At 42.1% G+C, this 18,199-nt stretch overlaps 1 protein-coding gene across 1 annotated transcript in view; it reads left to right on the top strand.

Moving 5' to 3' along the window:
* RPGRIP1L (RPGRIP1 like) overlaps positions 1-17,696 on the top strand; it is a 161,938-nt gene extending 144,242 nt beyond the window's left edge. The window contains exons 23-26 of the mRNA XM_069738570.1: positions 3,493-3,679; positions 5,336-5,420; positions 12,772-12,905; positions 17,081-17,696. Of these exons, the coding sequence (XP_069594671.1) occupies positions 3,493-3,679; positions 5,336-5,420; positions 12,772-12,905; positions 17,081-17,172 (498 nt within the window). The 3' untranslated portion in view covers positions 17,173-17,696. The remainder of the gene's footprint in view (positions 1-3,492; positions 3,680-5,335; positions 5,421-12,771; positions 12,906-17,080) is intronic.
* The last annotated feature ends 503 nt before the right edge of the window (positions 17,697-18,199 follow it).

Below are 18,199 nucleotides of genomic sequence, written 5' to 3'. Positions count from 1 at the left end.
AGCACATTGCAGTCAGAGTGTCACCTTAATGGCATTTGGCAGTCATTTGATTTATTAGGTTTTAGAGTAATAAAATAATAAAAAAAAAGAAAACCTTTTAAATATTTCATCAAACTATGCTAATCGCGGTAATATTGCCAGCTGAAGGCTTGTACCTGTATGCATAACGACAGAAAAATGTGGTTGCCCTAGTAAAATTTCCATGAACCTAGTGAATAATGAAAGAACCTTATTGAAATATTCAGATTTGGGGGGTTTAGGTAACGTGTGTTAGGGTACAAGATGAAAGGAAATGTCTCATTTATAGGAGAGGAGAAGCCTGCACACATCAAATATTCAGTCAGCTTGACAGCTGTGAAAATTGTCGTTTTAAATGGGTACTCCGTCTAAGTCCATACAGGGGAAACATTTCCAAATAAATAATCTCCGAGCCGCCTTCCATTGTAATAGTCTAAATCTGCAAAGTGTCACAATAAGGATTATATATGAGGCAAACAAGTTTGGTTCGTTCGTTATCAACTCGCTTTTAATTAAATTTCCCACGTCAAGGTTTTCTTGTTTTGTTTTTCTTTCCTGCTGTACAATATTAGAACAGGAGAGGGATGTGTACAAGGACATTTTACTTTAAAGGCAGCGTAAAGTTTTAGAGTTCAGTCCTTTTGTTACTTATAATATGTTCTTTGGTATATGCGGTATATAAGCACCAGAGACTGTAAGGAAAACAAATTGTACCTGGTTTAGGGTAGTGGAGGGTATAGTGCAGATCCTGTGTTGGTGTAGGGTAAGAATTAAAGGGGTTGTATAGGCTTGAGTTTGAAGTCTGCAGTCATTCTATGTGAGCACGTAGTGTGCCCACTGTCAGTATTCTCTGGTGTCGGTGCTGGACTCGTGACTTCAAGTATATGACTTGCCAACTAGACATGCGTCGCCTCGCTCAGAACAGTCTAGTCGGAATGTGGCCGGTAGAATGTAAAACCCATACTGGAAGTTGCCTTGTGCTGGAGCGAATGGCTAATGAAATCAATTAACCTTACATAAGTTAGTAATATTTGTGGTGTGGCAAGATGGCGTCTACATCCTGGAACTACGCCCTGGAATCCTTGGAATGTGAGTTGGATACACTGAAGACCATACATGGAATAGACCTAGCATGGACCTATCACAGACTGATACAATGACTGCTGAGAAGCTGTGCAAGGCCCGCTACATGATCTTTTGTTTATACTAATAAAGTTCAGTTTTGTGCCAGCTGAGAGAGGAGAAGACATCTGACCCTGCATCCAATATCTTTCTTTTATGCATTCACTTCACTCATATTTATCAGGTCAGGGGCAGGCAGTTACTAAGATCTCACCTTAAGAGATCACCCCAATAGGATCTATGAATCCTGACATCACGTGCTGTGCACACTGTAAGGATTCACAAGTCTGCAGTTAAATGGAAGGAGTGGCTTGAAAGTGAGTGAAGCTTAGCATCCATGAAATCCAGCCATACACTTTAGATGGCTGTTGGCCATACGGTGGTTCGGATTATTTTCGGCCAGCAGTTATCTCTCTCGACTCCTTCATGTGGAAGTGGTGAGAGCTCCTTTGTTCTGTAGGAGAGAGCCTCTGCCACACATCTCCGCTCATCTGTTCGAGAACAAGAGGATTGGCAGTCTGAAATTGGACACTCCTGAACCTTATCTGCCCTGACCATAATCTGTTGCGAAAGAGTTGGAGGCCCACATATTCAGTAGACTGTTGGTCAAGCCCTCTGATCTCGGTGGGTTTGGCCAACGTTCGCCTATTGTTTATGGGAACCTTACGACTCCCTCCGGATCATTAATGCCCAGTGATCAGTGGTTTGTAGTAATACATGATAGCCATTCAGATGAATGTCCATCCATGTAGTTTACCGTATGGACCATGATATTTGCCGGAGCTGGTAATGTGGTCTTCTAGAGAAGGTCCATACATTTTTTTACACTTTTTTTGTTATTTTTTTTTTTCGCTTCATCTATATATTTTCTCGGTTGAAGAATTTATTTGCATAGTCTCTTTCTCAGTGCTCAAGGTCCTCCGGTATTTACATTTTGACTGTGAATTTGTGAAAGGTACTTGGCAGCCCTCTGATCATTACACACCAGGAAAGGCTGCTCTGTTTAAAACTATAAACCCACAAAAAAGTCTCCTTGACAGCATATCCATTTGCTCTGTAATTTTTCTAGCTTCTTGTGTAATCTGATATTCTCTGCAAATAAATGATCACGCGCTCGGATTCAGCCATACCATCTCTCTACATTACCTCGGGCTCAGGACAGCAGCGAGGGAGGCGTGGTACGTTTCATTTACATTATATGCCGGGGCTAAATATAATTCTACTGAAACATTTATGAAATCCTCCAGAAATTCTATGTATCAGAGAGTTTTAAGACAATATCCATAAGACTCGAGATTTGCTTCCGCACTTGACCGGCCGTTAACCAGAAGATGATTCTTGGGACAATCAACGCAATTTGGATGTTGGGAGGAAATCAGCTACTTTCCTTCGAGTTGTCATAAATCATTCCTCAAGATTTTTCATACCAGGATGAACTAAGCTACATTTATCGTGGGTGCCCAAAGTTAGAAAAACATGGCTGCTTTCTATCGAAAACATCACCTAGTTACAGATTATGTGTGGTATCACAACTCGTCTTCATTATAGTTAATGGGACTGAGCTGGAATATCACACAAACTAGTTGTAGACAGGTGTGGAGCTCTTTTTGGAAGAAAACAGTAGTGTTTTTCTGATCCTGGACCAGGTCGAAAGTGTCGAGTTATTTTATTCCTGCGGTTCCCTCGAGTATTCCATTTCTTTTTTTCTTTTTTAAAAATCTGCTAAACGGTTCCAGAGAACAAGGTGTTATTGTCATTTTTTGTGCTAATTTTTCAGTTCTTTAAAAGGAGGCGTGGCTCCTCGCTGAGCAGCCTAAAGACACGCCCCAGAGGATCCTGTGAAGCCTAAAGACACACCCCAGAGGATCCTGTGAGCCCTAAAGACACGCCCCAGAGGATCCTGTGAGCCACTCACTAAATAAAAAGGCCGATATCTCTGGAATCGTAGGGTGGATTTAAATAAAAAAAAAAATTGGCATAATCGGGAGTAGTGAGAATAACATAAGAACAAAAACTGTCCAGTGTAGGACCCATCCTGATTGGGTACAACTTGTCGTGATGGAATGGCTTTTATTCTTTTTGATTGAAATAGTGTCAGCTAAGTACTTTGTTATTTAGTACCACAATTTACTTACTGCAGGGTATTTAATGATTGTTTTTATTGTAGGCTTAAACATGTACCGTTGACTAATCGTACATATAGTCCACATAAAAAAAACACCAAAAAAGCAGCAAAAATTCACCAAAACCTTTGTTTTGAATGCAGCTTTTTACTGCCTAGAGAACAGTTTTTTCCTGTGTGTGGGGTATAATGGTTTTCTTCTTCTTCTTCTTCTTCTTTTATTCTCTTAGTTAACAGAGAGAATCCGAATTGAGATCATATCCCTGAGTCTGGATCTTAAGTCGGACGTCGCGCAGAATGAATCCGTAAAAAGATTATTTGTGGAATATAAATTGTGCAGTCTGCCAGCTGAAGAGACCCCAGTCTCCCTTCCGAAGCCCACCAGTGGGAAAAAGATCCATTACAATTACACCAGCGGTAAGCAATGATGGATGCATTGTCTGGACATGGCTTCATACTGCTGTATATTAACACTACTAATGATATTGAGATGACTCTGCTCATTTGTCCAAATCTATACAGCAAAGCTGATTACTGAGTTGCAGAAAACAGAAGCCCCAATCTGTTTTGTCCATTCAAGTTGCCAAATTATGATTTTCTTTTTTTATTGAAATATTCATTTGCATATTACAAGGCTTTTGTGCACTTAGTATTGCTGTATATTGGTACATTAACACTACGAATGGCGTTTTTTTTTTTTTTTAGAGAAAATGGTGTATTTTTAGAGACGTGCCTCATATTTTTATTGCTCATTTTATTGATTACATTTAAGGTTGTAAAAGAGAAGTAGAAAATAATATATTCATTAAAGGCTTATATTATATATTATATATATTGCCTTAAAAATAAAAAAAAATAGGTAATTTTTGTGGAACCTACAGGAGTGCAAAAATGTAACAACTCTGAGGGAGAGTCTTTCATGGCACATGTAAAGCGCCATGGAATAAATGGCGCTATAACAATAAATAATAATAAGAATGACTTGCACTATATCTATTATGTTTTTTAGGCACTTTCTGGGCATTGTCAGATAAGGGAGACTGGTCTAACGGAATTTGTCACCAGATTTTTGCCATCTGAGAGCAGCAGGATGTAGTGGAAGAGACCCTGATTCCAGGGATGTATCACTTACCTTACTAAGTGCTGCAGTTTTTATTAAAAACTAAAATTTGCTACAGATGTAGCAGTTCTCTGAATGCTGAGCTCTGTGTAACCCCGCCCACACCACTGATTTCTGTGTACACTGTGCATAAGCAGAAAGCTGCCAATCAGTGATGGGGCGTGCTTGAACTACCTGGCATCAGGTTTAGTAGTCATCTAGAGATAATCTTCTGTCGATGAAACAATGATTTTATGAAAACTACGGCAAGCAGCCCAATAAGTAACACATCAGAAGAATCAGGGTTCCTGCCTCTGGTGACAGATTCCCTTTAATGGAAAAAGGGCATAACATACAGCACCATTTACCAAAAATTGTGGCAGAAAGTAGGACAATTCATAGGTGGCATCATTTTAGACTAGGCAGTCTAAATATATGTCTACTTTATCAAGCAGCATGAACCATTGGGATACATCTGCTCCATTGTAAGACTGTCTAGTATAAGAATTAGACCGTATGGATTAATGTGCCCCTTGTATCTCCACACCGGCCCTATAAGCTTTTAAAAATGGACGTGGTTTTGCAAGAGGGGACAAGCATTCCACTCCATGGGACTTTTCATCAAAGCCGACATATAAGTCTTGATAAATGTTTTTTTCTGCGCCCTTGACCCGAGGACGACAGGACTGATACATACAGAACATTAGTTGTGTATGTAGTGTTACTTTCATGCCTTATCCATTGTATTAACTTACCTACTAATGATATTGAGATGACTCTGCATGTGTCCAAATCTATACAGCAAAGCTGAAGACTGAGTTGCAGAAAACAGAAGACCCAATCTAGTGTGTCCATTCTAGTTGCCAGATTATGATTTTTTTTTTATTCATATATTCATTTTATTATCATTAAAGCCATGAGTTCTAGGATGTCTTGTAGAAGTCCTTACCCTGCCTTGTTTTAAATCCCTCTAGTGATTCATCTGGATAAGTCAAATAATCAATCCAATCGAGACTCTGTAAGATCTGTCCTAAAAGACCCGAATTCCAGCAATGCAAGGTATTAACTTTTTGTGGTATGTAAGCATAACTCCGGTAATACACCTCTGCTGAATAGGCTTTTATTACAAATGGTAAAGCTACAACATCACAGTATGGAGCAGAATGAGCAAACAGTGAATCCGTCAGTGAGTTTGTCTGACTGCAGGGTCTGTGACCCTTATCTGCACTTCTGAACCATCTTCTAAACTGATCTATAACCTTTTTTTTTTAATTCTGATGTGGTCCTAAGTCAGTTTAAAAGAAGGTTCACGCTATGGAAAATATGTATGATTTCATCTTTGTTTGTTTGACTCTACAATGTTTCAGAGAAAAACATACTTTAATGTCACCGGGACTGAGCTGCACGGGACACTAGTCAGACAAGCAGATCCCTTCTCCCCTCTCCTGCCTTGGAGTAATAGGTCTCTCCTTGCGTGTGCCTGTAGGGAGAGATCTGTCGGTCAGGTTCCACCGTGGAAGTTAGTAGGACAGGCAGAATCTTGGTGGCTACACTTCTTCAGCTGTCCTTGAGTGAGGATCTCTTCCTATGTGTGTCTGTAGGGAGAGACCTGGGGACTGAGCTGCACGGGACACTAGTCGGACAGGCAGATGCCTTCTCCCAGCCTGCTGCCTTGGAGGAATAGGTTTCTTTTTGTGTGTGTAGGGAGAGAGCTGTCAGTCAGGTGCCGCGCTGGAAGTTAGTTGGACAGGTAGATCCCTTTAGCCTTCTCTCCTCAGGCTATGCTCGAGTTAGGATCTCTCCTTATGTGTGTCTGTAGGGAGAGACCTGGGGACTGAGCTGCACAGGACACTAGTCAGGTAAGCAGATCCCTTCTCCCCGCCACGGCATTGGAGGGATAGTTCTCTTCTTGCGTGTGTAGGGAGAGACCTGTCAGTCAGGTGCCGCACTGGAAGTTAGTTGGACAGGCGGATTCTCGGAGGCCTCTCTTCTCAGGCTTCGCTTTAGTAAGGATCTCTCCCTTTTTTTATAGGGAGAGACCTGGCATCAGGCAAAGAGAAGCCACATGGGATCCACTTGTCTGACTAGTCTCCCATGCAGCTCGGTCCCCAGGTCCCCTATAGACACACACAGGGAAAGATCCTCACACAAGGATAGTGGGAGGAGTGCAGCCACCAGGATTCCACTTGTCCGACTAACCTCCAGCGTGACACCTGACTAAGGCTGGTTTCACATTTGCGTTTATTGCCGCTGCGTTTTAGCGCAAAAAAAGCATGTTTTTTTTTTTCTATACTTAACATTAAAAACGCATGTGTTTTTTTGCATGTGTTTTGCCTTGTTTTGACGACGCATGCGTCGTTTCTATGCTTGCGTTTTGTTGCGGAAATGCAACCTGTAGTAATTTCTAGCGGCGTTTTTTTGCCGCAAAAAAACGTATTGCTGTCTATGTAAACGCATGCGTTTTTAAGCACATGCGTTTGCATGCGTTTCAATAGAAAAACACAAGAATACACACTGATAAGCCACCCCCCAACCCTAACCCTATGGATCCTAACCCTAAGGGTTAGGGTTAGGATCCCTAGGGTTAGGGTTAGGATCCCTAGGGTTACTAGGGATCCTAACCCTAGGGTTAGGGTTAGGATCCCTAGGGTTAGGGTTAGGATCCCTAGGGTTAGGGTTAGGATCGTTAGGGTTAGGATCCCTAGGGTTAGGGTTAGGATCCCTAGGGTTAGGGTTAGGATCCCTAGGGTTAGCTTTAAGATCCCTAGGGTTAGGATCGTTAGGGTTAGGATCCCCAGGGTTACTAGGGATCCTAACCCTAACCCTAGGGATCCTAACCCTAACCCTAACCCTAGGGATCCTAACCCTAGGGATCCTAACCCTAGGAATCCTAACCCTAGCTATTTCTGTTTATAGTGGGTTTTCTAGTTGATTTTGATGATTGGCAGCTGTCACACACTTATCATGCGTTTCAAAAACGCAAACGCAGGAAAAAACGCATGTAAACGCGTCAAAACGCCGCATGCGTCTAAAAAATGCAGCATTTGCACGCGTTTACATGCGTTTTTTGCACCACCTGCGTTTGCGTTAAAAACGCTGCGTTTTTTTAACGCAAATGTGAAACTAGCCTAACAGGTCTCTCCCTACACGCGCAAGCAGAGTCCTGTCACTCCAGAAGCTGCTGGGGACTCGGTTGTCCAACTAGTTTCCTGCGCAGTTTGGTCATGTAGCCAATGTCGGATACATGGACCGGGCAGCATGTATCCGCTGTCAGGCTCTGTGACATTAATTGGGTTACATTGACAACCAGGCCAAGGGAGTCTGGTTTTTCTCAAGAAAGAGCGCCACTCATGTCCATAGGTTGTGTTTGGTACTGCAGCTTATTCCAAGGAGAGAAGGGCTAAGATGCAATACTAGACGTTGGCCATGGAGCAGAAGACCTTTTTCTCAGTTCCCCAGACGACTTCTTGGCCAGCAGGACATATTGGCCACCGACCCACAACTGATGCCACTACTAATTACATCCGATCCTCAGTGATGCTATTGTTTGTTAGCCCCGTTAGCATAAAGATTTCTCCAAATGTGACAGAAGTTAGAAGTAGGGGTTTTTTTTCGTCCTTTTCTACCGATGGAGCCAAGATCCACTTCTAATATAATCAAATGAGGTTTATTCCGAACCTTAAACCAGTTATCTTTACAAGCAGATCATAGCTCGGTCTGCGCTGCCAAGAAACATCAAAATCCTCCATGTCTTGAATTCTGGTCCCGGAGCCAGCCCAAAATGGAGTTTGACTCTTACACAAACCACAAATTCAAAGCATCTTTGCGCATTGCCCTGCAATTAAGCATTTTCGAGGAGGACCAAAGCTCGGCCACGAAGTCTGGATGTCGAAATGCAGCTTAAAGAACACATACATCTTTCTCCGTCTTAAAAGCCCTTCTTAAATTTCATAAGCTACCAAGGGTGTGTGTTTTCCACATTTTACAGAGGAAGCAGCATTTTACTGTGGTTAGTTTTGATCCAGAGTCAGGTCACGGAAGGGTTTGTGGGACAGATTCCCTATTAATCACTTTGTCAAAGAAAGAAATAAATAACACTTTTCTTAAGAAATAATAATAAAAAAAAATATTGTGACTGTAATAACCCCTTCATGTAGTAAAACCGGGTACTGTTAGGCGACTATGGAGAATGTAATCATTTATAGGAATTTGCCCGGTAATCGCAGTTACATCGTTTCGACAAATCTCTCTAAAGAACAGGGAAAAAATAGAAGGTCTTACTACTTAGTGTAGAAATAACTAAAACGTTAAGGTAAGTTTCCAAGGAACCTAAATGCTGTGAATTTTCTACTGCGGATTCGCCGTGTATTGCAGATGCAAATTGATTGAATCTCATTCCAAAACTGCCGCAGAAATTTGTTTGCAATCTGTGGAAATGTCATTTTAAGCTGCAGAACACAGTGCATATTTAATTTTTTGCAATTTGAAAGGCACAATGTGATGCAAAAATCTACAGCAGCATTTTACCTTTTTTTGTATCCAAAACTGCATACCCGTTGTGTAGATAAAATGTTGAAAATCCAACATTCTGGCTACCTACATCCGGCAGCAGAGGAAGCTTCGAAGCTATTTCATCATTTTGTGAATGCCCATCTTAGTGCCACCAAAAACCATATCATTTATAGATTGAGAATTAGATGCGACCTTCCAAACACAAGTACTAGCTGATACTGCTTGGGGCTCTGGATTATAATGCTGAGCATACTTTTTGGTGGCACTATGAACATTTGTTTAGAAAGGGGCAATTATGGTTTTCTTAGGGCATCCGAGAGGCACTTACACGCCTTTGCATGCTATCATCGGTTGTCTGAGGAATGTCCTGCCGTAGTGAATGCACTTGGGCACAAAAATCATCAAGATCTGCTGCTGGCAGCTCCCTTTGTAATTGCCGACCAATGATGTCCCAGATGTGCTCGATGGGAAACAAGTCCGGAGATGCTGCAGGCCATTGTAGCACTTTTAGGCCACTCAGGCTGATCATAGTAACAGCAACATGGCGTTGTGTTGACAACCACTCGTGAGATAATTTCATTTTCCCTTGTGAAGGCTTCTTCTTGGTGTTGCCTACGTAGTCTCCAGACATATCTCTAAGAGGACAGACATCTATTGCCATCTTGTACGGCACCCTTGGAAAGCGGTTGATTAAAACACCTGTATCGGGAGGGGACGTCTGCCTTGTAGCCCAATGTCCTTCACACACCTTCTGATGGTTTGTGTAGAGACTGTTTTACGCCTTACGATTGGGATGTGACGCCCTATTTAGCTGGCAGTACAGAATGGATCATCCTTCGAATCTCACGAGACCACTTAGGCAACGCCATGAAGAGGCCATCACAAGGGAACTTCACATCAGGCCTACTGCCGGGATTATGATGTGTGGTGGCAAAATGGATGATAGCTGGACCCATCTAGTCTTCATTACAGGTACACTAACAGCTCAGCATTACATTGATTTGCTCATGGAACCAGTTGTACAGCCATTTCTCCAAAGTATCACAGAAGCTGTTTTTCAACACAATAATACCAGGCTGAATGTTGCCTGCATTGCCGAAATGCTCTACCGTGTTCTTCAGCGTCTCCAGACTTGTCTCCCATCCAGCACATTTGGGACGTCATTGGTCAGCAATTGTAAAGGAGCTGCCAGCAGCGGATCTTGATGATTTGCCCAAGAACATTTCTCAGACAATCATTAATAACCTCACGGATAGTGCAGGCATTCCTGCCATGGTGCTCATACAGGATACTGAGCAAATTGAGAAGTATTGATGACGTGTCATGTCTATCCATTCTGTGATTTCCATAATTCCACGACTTTGCAATTTCAATGTTGAGAACTGTAGTAAAAGGAAAATGTTTGAGTGAAAAAACATGAAATATATATATCTACTATATAATTGTCTAAGGGTCACTTTCGTCTTTCTGTCTGTCCTTCTGTCTGTCTGTCACGGATATTCATTGGTCGCGGCCTCTGTCTGTCATGGAATCCAAGTCGCTGATTGGTCATGTCAAAACGCCCACAACCATTGCCACAACCAATCAGCGTCGGGCGTAGTCCGGCGGCAACATGGCCGCTCCTTCCTCCCCGCAGTCAGTGCCCGCTCCATACTCCCCTCCAGTCAGCGCTCACACAGTTAATGGCAGCGCTATTGGACCACGTTATGCCGCGGTGTAACGCACTCCATTAACGCTGCTATTAACCCTGTGCGACCAACTTTTTTACTATTGATGCTGCCTATCCAGCCTCAATAGTAAAAAGATCTAATGTAAAAAAATAGTAAAAAAAATAAAAAATCATCATATACTCACCTTCCGGCGCCTTTCCCACTCCTCGCGACGCTCCGGTGACCGCTCCATGCAAGCGGCAGGTTCCGGTGGCAAGGATGATATGCGACAAGGACCTGCCATGACGTTACGGTCATGTGACCGCCACGTCATCACAGGTCTTGCGAGAAAGACCTGCCATGATGTCACGGTCATGTGACCGCGATGTCATCACAGGTCCTGCGCCCATACCAACCCTGGGACCGGAAGCTGCCGCGTGCACCACACACAGGCGCCAGGACTTCAACGGAGGGTGAGTATATGTTTATTTTTTATTTTAAGTCTGTATGCTAAATGGCTCTGTGCTGTATACTCCATCGCTGTGCAATATACTACGTCACTGGGCAATATGCTACGTGGCTGGGCAATATACTACGTGGCTGGGCAATATACTACGTGGACATGCATATTCTAGAATACCCGATGCGTTAGAATCGGGCCACCATCTAGTGTATATATATATATTGTACCATCTAGTACACCATCTAGTGTAGTATATTGGTCAGACACGTAGTATATTACGTAGTATATTGCCCAGTGACGTAGTATACAGCACAGAGCCACGTAGTATATTGCCCAGCGACGTTGTATATTGCCCAGCTACGTAGTATATTGCCCAGCCACGTAGTATATTGGCCAGCCACGTAGTATATTGGCCAGCCACGTAGTATATTGGCCAGCCACGTAGTATATTGCCCAGCGACGTAGTATATTGCCCAGCGACGTAGTATGTTGCCCAGCCACGTAGTATGTTGCCCAGCGACGTAGTATATTGCCCAGCCATGTAGTATATTGCCCAGCGACGTAGTATATTGCCCAGCCACGTAGTATATTGCCCAGCCACGTAGTATATTGCCCAGCGACGTAGTATATTGCCCAGTCATGTAGTATATTGCCCAGTCACGTAGTATATTGCCCAGCGATGTAGTATATTGCCCAGCGACGTAGTATATTGCCCAGCGACGTAGTATATTGCCCAGCCACGTAGTATATTGCCCAGCGACGTAGTATATTGCCCAGTCATGTAGTATATTGCCCAGTCACGTAGTATACAGCACAGAGCCACGTAGTATATTGCACAGCGATGTAGTATACAGCACAGAGCCACGTAGTATATTGCCCAGCCACGTATATCACAGGTTAAAAAATAAAAAATAAACATACTCACCTTCCGATCCGAGGGCCCCTTGTAGTTCTAACATACTCACCATACTTGTAGTTCTGTTGCCTGTGCGAGGTACAGGCGGCAGCTTCCGGTCCCAGCCTGCTTGCGCAGGCGCGCAGGGCCTGTGATGACGTTGCGATCACATGACCATGACGTCATGGCAGGTCCTTCTGCCAGACCATTTGTGCCAACGGAACGTGGCGGTTGCATCGCGAGGAGCGGGAAAGGCGGCGTAGGTGAGTATATAATCGTTTTTTATTTTTTTTTACTATTTTTAACATTAGATGTTTTTACTATTGGCGCTGCATAAGCCGCGTCAATAGTAAAAAACTTGGTCACACAGGGTTAATAGCAGCGGTAACGGAGTGCGTTACCCACGGCATAACGCGGTCCGTTATCGCCAGCATTAACCCTGTGTGAGCGGTGAGCGGAGGGGAGTATGCGGGCGCCGGGCAGTCAGTGCAGGGAGTAAGGAGCGGCCATTTTCTTTCGGACTGTGCGCGTCGCTGATTGGTCGTGGCAGCCATTACAGGCAGCTGCCGAGACCAATCAGCAAACGAATAACCGTTACAGACAGAAAGACAGACAGACAGACGGAAGTACCCCTTAGACAATTATATAGTAGATATAATTTCAGACCTAAAATGATTTTGAGTGGAAAGAGATAGGTCTCTCCTCCAATAAAATGATTTCCCAAAGTATGGAGTACCCACATCAGTGCTTTCTATATCGAAGACTTTGGACTTTTTCCGCTAATCTCACTGGCTCAGTGGGACTGTACCCTATCCCAAGTTTGCCAAGGTACATTTCTCATGCAATCTGATCTATTGACTATGCTTACGATTCTTGTTCTCTATCCGTCAGCATTAAATTTACGGTGGTTAGTGACCCACCTGAAGATGAGCAGGACCTGGAGTGTGACGACATAGGCTTTAGTAATGTCAGCTTGAGAGATATATTACATACGGGTCAAGACATCATCAATGGAGACCTTGAAAGTAAGTATCTTCTTCATGTTTTTACCTGAATATCCCAAGTATAAATCACGATAATGGACTAAAGTCATCAAATTTTAATGCTGGCAACATCCAAGTGCAGATAACTAGCCGGGACGCAATAGTAACCAGAGCTTGCGACATGTGGAAGTAATTTGCTTTCTACTTGAAGATAAAAATGCTTTAATGTTTTCTTAAGCTTCTTTTCCCAACTTTCTCGTCAGTTTAAGTCTAATCCTCGGTTGGGTTCTGAAATTGAGTTTGACATCCTATGTGCTCACTTTCAGGATATTTCTTTCTCAACTGATTATGGAGCTGTACAGCAGCGCTGTAGTTCAGCAGGTTAAACAGAGTTAACAGCAAATGCCTATTTCTATAGGTTAAAGCCTGCCTCCCCAAGCTGCCTCACCTAGGGGGTTCACCAAGATCTCTCATACATCTTGTGAGTAAAACGAGTGAAAGAAACACCAAAAAAACCTTGGTCATATGTATCATAGTAAAAAAGCAAAAAATATATATATAAGAAACGCCAAAGGCACAATGCCTTTTTTAAATGGTAGATTAAAAGGCAAATTTTTATTATTATAATAAATGTAAAACTCCACAAGGGTTATAGTAGCATGAAACACCAAAAATGGCAGGGAAAAAAAAACAAGTGAAAGATTAAATAAGTACTGTTAAAAAATAAACCACCTACTTCCTAACAAGAAACAAAAGATTGGTTTAGGATAAGGAACAAAAATAGCAAAGAGATAAACCCTAGCTGGTCCTTCACTGAGTGGTTTAAATTACAATAGTATGGCTGGACATCCAAATGAGACTATCACCAGCAGGAAATACCAGCAAGGGGAAGGTATATAAGGACGCACCCAAAAGATGATAGGACAGACAAATGAAAGACACCTGTTACCCTAAAAAAACAGCAACAAGGATAACAAACTATAAACCCGGAAAAATGTGTGTCTTGTGTGGCTCAGACAGAGAAACCAACCTCAAAGCCCAGGCTCAAGAGTTCGTACCCAGACATATGACACTGGGTCTCAGCCCCTACATTATACTGCGCTCAGATGGTGGGAGCAAAAACCTGGTAACAGATTCCTTTTTAAGAGACCAACTGAGTACGGAGTCTTATTGACAATGATCCATGAGAAAAAAGGGAAAAGAACTCCCATCTAGGAGAGGTAACTAGCTACCCTATAAGTCAGTGTTCGACCCTTTGACAAGCCTTGTAACATGATCATCGACGAAAGCCAAGATGACTTTCTGGCACGGCATTTATCCCTGGTCAGGCCCACTGCAAGGCTTGTTAAAGAGTCAGAGATTTCACCCTCTGTTGGGGTTACAAGAATAAATATTATTCAGGTAATAAATACAGAGGGAAACATGAAATAACCACGCTCCTTTGCCAAGTGCAAAATTGGCAATACACCTTAGGTTTGATATGGGAGAAAGCTTCCTGCGAAGGCTGGTAATCAGTGCTGTGTATAAAAGGGGGTGCCGTTCCCTTTCTCTATTACAGCTAAATCATAGATCGTGATGGGGGCTGGCTTAGTTATTGAAATGAGCCAGTCAGCCAACCCCCTTGACATTCTGACAGTCTGCCTTATGCAGAAGTAGAACTGCCAGGGTACTGGATTGGCGCTGATAGTGGGACATATGTGATAAAAGTATACTAAAAAAAGTATATTAAAGTATACAATACTTTAAAGGGAACATTGTCAGTAGGTGTTTGCTATGTAATGTGAGAGCAGTATGATGTATCGGCAGAGAGCCTGATTTCAGCGATGTGTTTCTTGCTAGCCTGTGTGCTTTGTCAATAAAACCAATGTTTTATCTGCAGGAGATTATCATTACAGGACTAGGTGTCCAGTGCTTCCTAGTCCTCCTGCTCTATGTAACCCCACCCCCACCACTGATTGGCTGCTTTCTGTGTACACAGTATATGAAAATAAAGCTGCCAATCAGTGGTGGGGGCGGGGTATTACAGAGCTCAGCATCATGAGCACTGCTAGATCGGCAGCAGAGAAAACAGGGACTGTATCAAAATGACAGCAAGCAGCTCAGTAGGTGACACATCGCTGGATTCATGGTCTTAGCTGCTACATCATGCTGCTCTCAGATTACAGAGTGAAAACATGGTGACAGATTCCCTTTTAAAGGACTCAGAATGGTATATAAAAGAACTATAAATGATCACTAATAGCTGCAGCTCAGTCCCCGCCAGTAATGAGTGGCTTTTACTGTCATTTTCATTGTTTCAAGATGAGAGTAGGCAAGTTTCACTTTTATTAAAACGAGTTTTCCGGTTTCAGAAGAAACTGCAACTCTGGGTTTTATGCTTAGTCTCGGCTTATCCCAATGTCTGTTATTGTCGGCAGCGCTGAAATCGTCAAACAATGAGATCAGTGCCCAAAAAGACATCACGAGCCACTGAACTCACTGACAACTCGCACAGACATTCACAGACAACGGTAGTTGTGGCAGAGACTCAGTGCTGGACCCGGGGATCGAATTTTTCTGAAACTGGATACCCCTTTAACCAGTCTGAGATCTTTGAAAAAAAATTGCTTCTGTTTAGGACAACCCCTTTACGGTTTTTAAATGTTCACTTTAAAATTGGCTTTCTGGTGTACCTAAATCCACTGAAGAAGTGATAATTGTTTGATCATTGTAGGGTCTCACAGCATGGACCCTAAGGCATCGTTTCAATGTCGATGGTTATTCTCGTACATGCAAAAAACATACCAATTGTCATAAGTGTGTTGGATCAGATTTTACCATCACTGATTTTCTTTTATGCAAATAAAAATTGAAAAACTTTTCCTACTTATTGCAATGTTAATCACGGACAGCACACGCGTGACATGTTCATGGTCATGTGATCAGAGCCCCATAGACTATAATAGGTTTGTGTTCTATCCATGAAAAACACTGATAGAGCACATGAATCACAGACAACCAAATGAGGACTAAGGGCTCTGTCACAAGTCAGTTTTTCTTGCACTTGTGCTATCCTTGTTTTTTACAGATTGCAATCTTACCTATGATCATCTATGGGGTAGTTCACAGGTCCGATCAAGTGATCCACACAAAAGCAAGGAGACTTGTCCGATATTGATCAGAGTGTTGGATCAAATTTGACAATTCAAGTCAGACAGCACTCAGTTGCCATCCGTGTGCTGTCCGTTTTTCAGAGCTTGAGAAACCTCAATCAGTTTATTTTTTCCATCTGAGAAAAGCCTGATGAAACTCTGATTGTAAAAAGTAACACGGGCCAAATACTAAAGAAACTTGGTCTGTTTTTTGCTAACAGGAAAAATTAATTCTGAGCCCTAAACGTTTTTTTTTCCTAGCAAGACCGCAGCCAGGAAAAGTTGACTGATGCGACTGGTTGCCCATAAGCCTTGCATGTGCATTCTGTGTCTATTTCGCTAAAAATATTAAGATAGCTTTGGGTAGTTGCGCCAAGAATTTTGTCAGGAGTAACATGGCAGTTGTGCAACCAGCTGCATTCAACTTCCATTGGCTGCTGTCTAGTGAAGGATGAGGGGTTGAAGTCAACCCCATGGCGGGACCCACAGCAGTTTAACAATTATGACCTAGCCAGTGGATCAGTAATAAGTTTTGTAGACCAGAATAAAGTAAAAGTAACATATTAAAATATATGATATATACACATGAGCTACTCTTCTGCCATTCATTAACTTTTTGCTGCTTCAGGACAAGGAAATATTGCCTAGGGTTTTAATTGGTGGCCAGTATCAGAAAAGACATAGCGATCAACCGCTATGGAATCTTAATTTTTTTTTATTGCTTGTCTTTTGCCAAAGGCAAGAAGCCCCTTTTCATTTTCTCCCAAGCCATCTGTCTTTCATATCTGCACAATAAACAGGCAAACGTCACATGGCTTATTCTGAAAGTGTTCCATGATGGAATCCACAGCAGCCAGTACAGGAAACCACGCCAAGCTATGAGGGTTACAATATAACAAGCCACTTTTTTTTTATTATTATTATTGATAATTGGCGTAATCATTGATAATGCATGTTTGGATGACACAGTGGTTTAGCATGATGGTCCATTATGGATAACTGGTCTCATGTGCCTTTCAGACGAAAGAGCCCCCAGTGAGATTGTGGTCTTGTTAACTCTTTTTTTTTCTCTTTTTCCTGATCCAGTTTATGATTCAGTGTCTGGACAGAATATAATTGGTAAGATGACCGTGACAGTGGAAGCTGCAGAGGCACTTCGTTCATTGATGCTGGATTAAAAGCAGGGGCTTTGTACAGGGAAGGGATTGCCGAACTTTGTTGCTTCCTTCAGATTTGTTCCAGTTTTGATCCTAAAAAGCAGCTTTTAATATGTTGATAATAATGTGAATTTAATAGAGAAATCCAGGCCACATATCGCTTACCCAAACTCACGTTTTTCACTTTAATAATCGCATTCTTGTTGTTTTCAATCAAGCGAAAAAAGTCACATAAATATTTAACAGTTTCTAAAAGAGGTTCTCCGCATGAAAATCTTGGCAAAGGTTTATATAGCAAGAATGTGTGCTAAAATGCTAACATTTGGTGTTATGTACAAAATTATACATTGACATCATTTTTTTTTACTCTAGTTTGCCTGGCAGAACTATATACGATTGGAAAAAAAAATAAAATAAAATCATGGGATTTTTTGGACTATTTGCATCAGTTTATGGTGCCTTTTTGATGTGATTGTAAAGATGTTTATATGAATTTCACATATTTATGATGATCAAAATATTAAAATATGTACATTTTCTATTAACTACATGTCAGGGTATTCTTTTTGACAATGATTTGCATTCAGACAGTACCATACTCATGTCAGATGTGAGCCATCAGTAAGGCACTTTGCCTCTTCTTATATCGATGGGAGAACTCAACGCACGTGCACAATTATGGACACTTTTTCTGACAAAATGTCAGGCCCCTTCAAGAGTGATCACATTTTCCTCCTGAGAACAGAACAAAAAGTTACATGCAGATGGGTAACTGTAGGTGCAGAGATCAGTTCAGATCATGAATGCTAGTAGGAACCTGTCATCAAGATTGTGGCTTTAAAAGCCACCTGCATGTTTCAGGACTCCTAATATTTTTCTAGATGCCCAATGTTAAAATTGAAGCTTCTATAAAGAAGGAATTGAATTTCTAAAACCGCGACTTGCCACTTTTACTAGTCATCTTGGTGGTACTGCCATGGGGACTAGTCATTGTCGTCCAGCTCTTTGCATACGCACACCAACTAGATTGGCATCCTTCTTGGCACAG

The sequence above is a fragment of the Ranitomeya imitator genome, chromosome 9, assembly GCF_032444005.1.
Source record: "Ranitomeya imitator isolate aRanImi1 chromosome 9, aRanImi1.pri, whole genome shotgun sequence".
NCBI lineage: Eukaryota > Metazoa > Chordata > Amphibia > Anura > Dendrobatidae > Ranitomeya > Ranitomeya imitator.
This window is presented reverse-complemented; position numbering and strand designations above follow the sequence as displayed.